Here is a 9655-nt window from a genome sequence, read left to right on the forward strand (position 1 = left end):
TCAAAATGTGGATATTTTTGTTTTCACTGAGCAGAGCAATTGTGCAACAAATGTTAGAATACATTAATGATGGTCAATATTTACTACGTAATGGTTACCATTTACTTTGTCATTCAGAAGTCAAATTTACTGTCAAACATCTCAGTGGAGGTCAGAATGTCAGCTGGCTGTACATATCGTCTGCGCATGCTCAGTTTACGCGCATGCGCAGTTCGTTTTAGCGGTCACTGTTAAAGCTCGGAGTCGTTCCGTCTCTTTCCACCTTCAGCCATTTTAGTCATGTTAGGAGCTGTGGGACGCTGCTGCGCCGGGGCTCTGCAGGCTCTCAGGCCTGGGGTCCACCCTTTGAAGGCCCTCGTTGGATCCCCAGCAGTACTTTCACGTAAGTCTGTCATGCGTGGGGATTTTATTTAATTTTTTTTATTGCGCTAGAGTTTAAGAGGTGCATAGAGGGCAGGGGAATGCTAACGTTAGCATTTAGCGACACGCCGRTGAAATACCAGGCCTCAGTAATAAAGTAGGACATTATAGCTCAGTTTTAGCTAGTCATACATATTAAATGGAATTATGTGAGTCTATACGTGCATGTCTACTGATGTCATGTGTTTGAAATGAGCAAACTGTTATGTATTGCATTTAAAATGAAATGACCTTTGTGTAATGACATGCGGCGCTGTCTGCTAAGTAGCACTACGAGCTGCAGATTAGCAAGGATAGTTTATCTGCACTATTATGTCGCATTTATGCCTTATTGCAAAAATTGTATTGTTGTTGAATTAATTTAATTGTTTACCTGGGTGATATTGAAATCTATGTTAGCKCAGCATACTTCATTCATTCAGTTTTTGTGTCTAAAATGTCTGTTTGGGGGGGAAATGACGCAGTCTTTTGCACGCCTCAAATTATTGGAATCAGTAACTTAATGTTTGTAGCTTTTGACATTTTATTCATCCTGCCTGGTTCGATTTGCTGGACCCAGAGCCGGTGTTGTATGAAATTCAGTTCTCCTGTGAAAATCTGTTCCCTCTGGCCTGTGTTGGGAGCGCCTCCCTCATATTAACCATTTAGGATTGTTCTGACGTTAAACCTGGACCAGTGACTATCTCTAAGGTTACCCAGTAGGGGGAACAGATTCTCACAGGGGAACTGAATTTTGCACATCACCGGCCTCGACCCGTCGCTCACCATGTCCTGCATGTGTTCCTCCGCAGGCAGGGACTATGCTGCTCCAGCCGCCGCTGCCAGCGTCGCCAACGGGCGCATCGTTGCCGTCATCGGTGCCGTCGTCGACGTCCAATTCGACGAGGGTCTCCCTCCCATCCTCAATGCCCTGGAAGTGACCGGCCGTGATACCAGGCTGGTTCTGGAGGTGGCCCAGCATCTCGGTGAGCCTGTCTCCTCGACACGTCCACCCCGCGTATCGCCAAACTATGGCTGATTAACATAAACGACTTCCTGTTTACAGGGGAGAACACAGTGAGAACCATTGCTATGGATGGTACTGAAGGTCTGGTCCGTGGACAGAAAGTTCTGGACACCGGTGCCCCCATCAGAATCCCAGTGGGTCCAGAGACCCTGGGCAGGATTATGAATGTGATTGGAGAGCCCATTGATGAAAGGGGTCCCATCACCACCAAACAGTGAGCATACTTCATTATTTAAAGGGCATACCGTAAATTACATTTTGTTTTGTTACTGGACCTAAATGTGACACTGTTTTCTCTTTGTGTCTTCAGGACTTCACCCATCCACGCCGAGGCTCCTGAATTCACCGACATGAGTGTGGAGCAGGAGATTCTGGTGACTGGCATTAAGGTTGTGGACCTGCTCGCTCCCTACGCCAAGGGAGGAAAGATTGGTACGTGGTCATTGAACGGGGCCGATGTTGAAACCTAAATACTTGAGAATGTCCTAACGTGTGTTTTCCTCGTGGCAGGGCTGTTCGGTGGTGCCGGTGTAGGAAAGACTGTGCTGATCATGGAGCTGATCAACAACGTGGCCAAGGCCCACGGTGGTTACTCCGTCTTCGCTGGCGTGGGGGAGCGTACCCGCGAGGGAAACGACCTGTACCACGAGATGATTGAGTCTGGTGTCATCAACCTGAAGGACACCACCTCCAAGGTGAGGCTCCTGAAGATCTGCTGAGACCAGAGAAACTCTGATTTTACACAGGCTTTGCCTCTTTCTTTGTTCCAACACACCTTTTTGAGTGAGTCGGGGTTCCCACGGGTCCTTGAAATCCTTGAAAGTTTGTGAATTTGAAAAAATGATTTCAAGGCCTTGTGAAAACAGCCAAAAATTACACTTGTCCTTGAAAGTCCTTGAAGTTTTTTTGGGGGGGATTGAAATTCTCTATTCACATGACTGATTTTAATCTTTTAAAAAAATAATTATAAAATTAAATTTAAATAAACTTACATTTGTTGTGTTGGACAACTCAGGATTATAGTAAACTGACGTCATTGTTTCTGACTCATCAACTTCTATGTTCAGTTTTTCATTGAATTTACATGATATAAAACCTGTTTATTGGTAACATTCTGCAGTAACAGTAGGTAATTGTCGTTGCGCCTGGTTCTTTAATTTGAGGAAATTGGTACTGGGAAGTCCTTGAAAGGTCCTTGAATTTGATGTTGACCAAGGTGTGGGAACCCGGGTGAGTGATGATTAATCTTTTGCAGAACGTGAAACTGTAATTCAGTCACTGAATTAGGTGTGTCGGAGCAGAGAAATGGGTCAAAAATGCAGGACAGTGACCCTCAAGGACCAGGATTGCCCTGACTGATCACTTCCTACTTCTCGTCCCTGCTAGGTGGCGCTGGTGTACGGACAGATGAACGAGCCCCCGGGCGCTCGTGCCAGGGTGGCTCTGACTGGACTGACCGTGGCCGAGTACTTCCGTGACCAGGAGGGTCAGGATGTGCTGCTGTTCATCGACAACATCTTCCGCTTCACACAGGCCGGCTCTGAGGTCTGGAGCGCGTCATGAGACGCTCAGCAGCCTCCCTGTTTGCTGGTAAAAACTAATGTGTTCCTGCTCCTCCAGGTGTCTGCCCTGCTGGGTCGTATCCCCTCAGCTGTGGGGTACCAGCCCACCCTGGCCACTGACATGGGTACCATGCAGGAGAGAATCACCACCACCAAGAAGGGTTCCATCACATCTGTGCAGGTGACGTTTCAGACCATCTTCACTGGGGATTGTTGATCAGATCAAACCTAATGAAGCTTTATTCTCTGTTAGGCCATCTACGTGCCCGCTGATGATCTGACTGACCCCGCCCCGGCCACCACCTTCGCCCACTTGGACGCCACCACTGTGCTGTCCCGTGCCATCGCTGAGCTGGGTATCTACCCCGCCGTCGACCCCCTGGACTCCACCTCCCGTATCATGGACCCCAACATTGTAGGAGCTGAGCATTATGACGTCGCTCGTGGCGTGCAGAAAATCCTCCAGGTTAGACCCCTAATGTTGACCCTTTTTTTAGAGAGGATCAGTATGTACAGGGCTAACGAGTTTGTTTGTTCATTCTAGGACTACAAGTCCCTCCAGGATATCATTGCCATCCTGGGTATGGATGAGTTGTCTGAGGAGGACAAACTGACAGTCGCCCGCGCCCGTAAGATCCAGCGTTTCCTGTCCCAGCCCTTCCAGGTGGCTGAGGTCTTCACCGGTCATTTGGGCAAACTGGTGCCCCTCAAAGAAACCATCAAAGGCTTCAAGGCCATCCTGGGTGGTAGGTATCTACAGAGCCCCTCAATACAATCCAAAACTCTGAGATTACTCTGCTCACGCTCTGTTCTTCTTGTCCAGGCGAGTACGACGCCCTGCCCGAGCAGGCCTTCTACATGGTCGGCCCCATCGAGGAAGTGGTCCAGAAAGCCGACAAGCTGGCCGAGGAGCACTCATAAACACCTGAACATTCGTACTGAGCAGAGAGGAGGAGCATCRGAGAGGGGAGGGGGTCCTGTGGTTAGGAGCACGTGGTCTGTAAAACATGCTGAAAAATACAAATGTACCTGTCCTGTCATCCTGAAGAAAGTTCTATTTAAGGTTTCCACTGAAAGATGGAATAAATTACTGTCTTTACATAAACTCATCAGCTGTGTGCTTCATATTCAGGCAGACCACCAGAGGGTGGTCTTGTTAGGGTTTCTGACTTGTTACGTTCTGGAATAAAAGCGGACAAAAAGATTGGACGCCTGTTTGTCTCCACTTTAAAGGTAACAGATCATGCTTTTAAATCCTTCTTTTCACGTTTAAATCATTCACTTATGGTCTATTTAAAATAAAACTGCAACGCTTTGGTCTCAATTCCTCGTTTTTGTAAGAAACATTGAGGTGGAAATAAAGTATCGAACGAGTCACTTTAGGATTGATACTCTCTGCGACCCAGGCTGGACGTTACTATCTACATGATGGAAAATGAAAAATAAAAAGATGAATCAACTGGACTTGTGTTTTGGAGCTGTAAACACATGGAGCTACAGATTTAAACAGCGTGACTTCAGGTTAGTCTCTTATCCTCTCCTCCCTGATGAAAAAGTCGGAATGTGATGAGCGTTCACACTGCAGTCACTTTCAAAACATCAGATATATATCTGATTTAAAACCACATACTGAAACGACCTGGGTCGGATTTCAAAAAATCGGATTTGTCGCGTTCAGACTGTCAAAAAAAATCGGATATGAGTCACATTTGCCTGCAGTGTGAACATATTTTTATTGTTACTTTGAATAGTTATACCCTAAATAGACTSCAACTTAGATGTGAAAAAGAATGATTTAAAAGCATGATGGATCCACTTCAGTTTAATACTCAACTCATCGCGGCTCCTGCACCTTCAGCATGACGGTATTTGAACTACAAGATCACTGCGAGGGAAAAAAATGGCGGACTATGAAACCGAGTTGGCCGGAAATACATTACCATAAATGGTAGTTCCGAAGAAAAAAGTGTGACGAAACAAAACGAAATAAGCAACAGAAGATTTTGACCCAAAAAATAATATAAAAATATCTTTGCAGTAACTGGACAGAATAAATTAAACTTTTCTACACTCCTAGACACTATAATTGCACAAAAAATAGTTTATAAACACAAAAAAAGCGCATTTAGCATGATGTCTCCTTTAAAGACCTGACAGTATTTAACCCTTCAATGTCATATTTACTTTTAAAGAGTTCAGTTTCTGCTTATCTTAAACTTTTTRCAAATATTTCATACCACCTTTCTGCTCGAGTCACTAATGAGCCGAGTTAGTCTGAAGTCACGACCCGTCAACCATCAACTTGTTTATRAAATGAATAGAACACAGAGGGCCCAGACGAGCTGAACTGCTGACATCCTGTTTGGAGTAGAAATGGGGAAATATTTCCTTTTTCACAACAACAGTAATTACCTCCACAGAGACGTTTGAGGAGGTGATGCAACACCGCCGTAAACAAGCTGCTGCTCTGAAATCTTCCCTCATTTGACTAAAACAGGCAAAGTTCACCTAAAATTCAGTGAACCTGCTTTGAAACATGGAGGCTYGGTTTTGTTCTGGTCCTAAACCTGCAGGCTACAGTGAAGCTGTTACATATGCAAAATCTTTTTGTTTAGCCGTTTTACAAACATTTTGTTACATACTTGGAGTCTGTAGGAGTGCAGAAACATTGGTTAGTTTCTCCCAGTGCTGTGTAAATATCTATATTCTGTTTGGGTCGTATATTTCATCTTATTCAGAAAACGTCAGAAAATAGAGAAAACTGAACTGTCAAATTATTTGTCCCGGAACTTCTAAAAAAGTGAGTCCTGCTTCAACGTGTAAGGCTGGATGGAAAAGTCTTCAGTTAACATCTTTAGTAATTTGTAAATAAAACATTTACAGGAATATTTAACGTCTTCCAGTGAACAAATATTAGTTTAAATTAAGGTGTCTTTGGGATCGTCGTGTTATAAAACTGTTTGCTTTAATTAAAGAACCATAAAGCTTGTGGTGGTGGTGATCCTGRGCTGCTGACCACTTCCATGGCAAAGCCCTGAACTCCCAGTCTGGTTTCATGCTGATGCTTCCATTTTATATGACCTGGGCTCCCATTGATCTAACTAATCAGAAATACTCTAAAGAGCGAACTTTCCTCAGGTCAAAGTTGGGATTGAAAGTCAGTTATCAAGCGCCTCAGTCTGACTTTAAACAAAGTGTTAGACTAATCTTAAGTGTCAGTCTTAGAACTGATTTWCAACACTTTGCTGTGCAGCAAAGCTGAAGGACACAACATTTGTATTACGTTCAAAATAATTTTTAATCCGTCTAAATGCTGGAAGTGATGGGTTACTTCCATTAGTCAAAACATCTGAGTTCAGAAAGTTTTGTCTGCAGAACACAAATGTGACATTATCTAACCTTGGAAAATATAAACGTCTAGATTCTGTCAGTCTGGGTCACAGCTGCAGAGTTCTGAGGCTGTTCAGCTCCATGTCTAAATCCTAAAAAAATATGGGTCCAAACTGTTTGGTTACTGATCCGGATCAGAGGCTGACGTCTGGAGCCTCCTAATCTCAYGCTTCATTAGCTAAACTTCTGACATTTTGTCAGAACAGGAGAAATATTTTGTCTTGTAATCATCTCCACTGAGGTGTTTGAGAAACTGATGCAACATGAATGGAAAAACTGTTTATAAAGATGGAATCTGACACTTCTGTCTGTAAAATGTGCTCCTGTGTTTGGTGCTTCAGTAAAAACAAGCAGGTCTCCAACATTTTGTACAGGATCTGATTTATTTAAACAAATCTAGAGAGGAACGTTGTGTTACGGGACGTTGTCATCGTACAGAAAACAGCTTTTAAATATTTTATGGTCATTTTCTGTAACAGGAAGTCAAACGATCTTGCTGCAGGTTTGTGTGGCGATCAGATCTAAAGCAGACTCGTCATTTCGTTCCATTTCATCCCAAGTTTAACACCAGGCCTCGGGGAAGTCCGGGCTCAGGACCAGGAAGTTAGTGGACCTTCTTGGCGATGGGGATGGCCTCCTTCAGCAGGAGGTAGTCGGCGACGCAGCTCGGCATGTAGGACAGCGGCAGCCAGAAGAACTTGGCGTCCCAGCCGGGCGAGTAGCGCTTGCGGGGCCAGACGGCGGACACGGCGTGCTCCATGCAGCTGACCACCTTCATCAGGTCCGCGTCGCTGAGTTTCTCCACCTTCTCTTTGATCGTTTTTACAGCTGCGAGAAAAACAAACGTTAAAAACGAATTCAACAGAGATGCAGACGAAGGACGATGCGCTCGTACCGTTTGGGATGTAATCGCTTCCATATTCGTCTTTGAGGTCCTGCGGCAGCCGGTCCCACAGAGCGTGGAGGTTTTTGATCTGGATCCCGGTGTCGGTCACGTTGGTTTTGAAGAAGCCCGGCTCGATGCAGAGCACTTTGACCCCAAACGCAGCCATGTTCAGCCTGAAGAAGGGGTTTGGTTTTAGTGGGCTCAGTAATCTGTGTCGAGATAACGTGAGTTAATGTTTCACCTGAGGCTGTCGTTAAACGCCTCCACGCCGTACTTTGACACGCAGTACGGGCCCCCGACGGGGCTGATTCTCCCGAACACGCTGGCCACATTCACCACCCGGCCCTGGGCCATCTTTATGAGTGGCAGGACGCTCAGGGTGACCGCGATTACCCCGGTCAGGTTCACTTCCAGCATGACTTTGTAGTCGTCAATGTTGAGCCAGTCGACCGGACCAGAGGGAACCGACACGCCGGCATTGTTCACCACGGCCCAGAGACCTGCCGAGACCAGAACACAAGTCCAGACATCTAACAGAACTAAATGTTACCAATAAAAGACACCACAGTCCTGAAAGAGTCCACAGATATTGGATTTCCAGGGGTGCACTGATAAAGCTGCACTGATTTCCTTTATTTTGGGAGGTCAGACATCAGCCGATACTTAGATAAGAACAGTGGAAAAGATCTGCTTCTCATCTACCTCCACAAAGGTCTGATGATGATCAGCCTCTGTCCCCTTCTGCTCTGCTGTGAGCTCTACCTAATGTCCAGTTCAAACAAGTTTGTGTTGTTTCAAGGGTACTGTTCAACATTTTGCAATAAAACAMGAACATTGAAGGTGTACTGTGACCTTATAATACCTGACAGTGTTAGCTATTTGATTTTGGACAAAATCAATTTGGGCAGCCAATGGCAGATATATAACAGATTTATTTTATTTTTTATTTAATAAAGACAAACAATAACTTCACTTAGATGAAACTTTAACGACCCTTAGAGTCTGGTTGTTGCAGATATTTTATTACAGCGTAGTAGGAAGGAGGGGTTCCCATGCACCCAAAAGATATATTTTTTTAACCTAACTTTTTGTACTCCTTAAGGTGTCTAGTAAATAGATTGTGATGGCTCCAGAGCAAATTATTGTCCCATATWTGTTTTTATTGACCATCTTTAATGGCCGACCTGGACTTTCCATTGTGAAAAATGAAAACTTTAAATCAACATAGCTCCTAAACTATACACCCGACAGACACCATTCACCCCATTTTATTTTTGTCTTTTCATGGGTAATTTGTTGACAAAAAGATTCCTGTGATTATATCATAATCGATGCATAATAGCTGGAGTAAAAACATAAAAATGCTAAAATTCGCCTAAAATGAATCACAGGAACTTCTCCCCTGTACACCCTGTTGATATTTTTTTTCAAAGCTTTGTATATTTATAATCTTCAACATGCATAGTAAACACAAGTTGATGAAATCCACTTGAAATTTTGTCACAGGTATGTTTATTGTGCCACTTTGGTTGCCGACCTGGATTTCCACAAATGCAAAAAAAAGAGAATATAAAATCAACATGTTGACTTAACTAGACATTGTGCAGAGGCAAAKGAYCCCAGTTTTGGTTCCATTTTGGCATGAGGAAATAATGGAGATGGGTAGTGACATGACTGGAGGATTTATGAAGCATTGTCACCAAAATAAATGGAAAAATGTAGGAAAAAATAGTCTTTGTTCATCCAAAGACTTTGCATACTTGATAAAAATTCAATTCATGAGATATTTCGCTTGCAGACCAGCAGACACAGGGGGGAACACGACCACAGCAGTCTGCTATCAGATCTATCAGGTTTGAACTCACCCTGCTCACCCACTTTCTCCCGGATCAAGGCGGCCATTTTGGCCACACTCTCCTTGGAGGACACATCCAAGTGGGAGGTGATGAGGTTTCCGGAGCAGCCCTTCCTCAGCTCCTCCTCGCCCTTCTCCGTGTAGCACCCCGCGATGACTCGGAACCCCAGCTTGTCCAGGTGGCGGGCCAGAAGGTTCCCGAAGCCAGAGTCGCAGCCCGTGATGTACACGTACTTGTTGGCCTTGTCAGAGACCCTGGGCTGCTCTCTGACCCAACGGAACAGGTAGAACAGAACCAACAGACCCAGAAGATACAGGAACATGTCTGTGGAGAGATGTCAGCTGCAGTGAGGCAGGATCTGGTTCTGGGCTTCTGCTCCAGACAGGACTGAGCTTCAGATATTATTCAGTAACTCAGAATATAGTAAATAAACTATCGTATTAATACTTTCTTAAAGGCACAGTGTGTAGGATTTGTTGTTTTCAGCGACATCTAGTGGTTGAGTGGTTGAATCATCCTCCCTGGTCCTCCCCCC

At 44.7% G+C, this 9655-nt stretch overlaps 2 protein-coding genes across 2 annotated transcripts in view; one reads left to right on the forward strand and one right to left on the reverse strand.

The window, feature by feature from the left end:
• Window positions 1–221: 221 nt before the first annotated feature.
• On the forward strand, window positions 222–4192 carry atp5f1b (ATP synthase F1 subunit beta; the record flags this gene model as incomplete). Its single annotated transcript, XM_014016671.1, is given in 10 exon segments — window positions 222–382; window positions 1212–1385; window positions 1466–1640; window positions 1737–1858; window positions 1937–2121; window positions 2813–2971; window positions 3047–3169; window positions 3242–3454; window positions 3533–3734; window positions 3812–4192. Coding segments are annotated over 10 exon segments (1554 nt in total). The 3' UTR covers window positions 3910–4192.
• A 2548-nt stretch (window positions 4193–6740) lies between these two features.
• Window positions 6741–9655, reverse strand: part of LOC106523292 (retinol dehydrogenase 3) — a 4619-nt gene continuing 1704 nt past the window's right edge. The window contains exons 2-5 of the mRNA XM_014016672.1: window positions 9130–9444; window positions 7506–7764; window positions 7274–7437; window positions 6741–7206 (exon numbers count right to left, since the gene is read on the reverse strand). Of these exons, the coding sequence (XP_013872126.1) occupies window positions 6983–7206; window positions 7274–7437; window positions 7506–7764; window positions 9130–9442 (960 nt within the window). The 5' untranslated portion in view covers window positions 9443–9444 and the 3' untranslated portion in view covers window positions 6741–6982. The remainder of the gene's footprint in view (window positions 7207–7273; window positions 7438–7505; window positions 7765–9129; window positions 9445–9655) is intronic.

This window comes from Austrofundulus limnaeus, unplaced genomic scaffold, assembly GCF_001266775.1.
Source record: "Austrofundulus limnaeus strain Quisiro unplaced genomic scaffold, Austrofundulus_limnaeus-1.0 Scaffold151, whole genome shotgun sequence".
Lineage (NCBI taxonomy): Eukaryota > Metazoa > Chordata > Actinopteri > Cyprinodontiformes > Rivulidae > Austrofundulus > Austrofundulus limnaeus.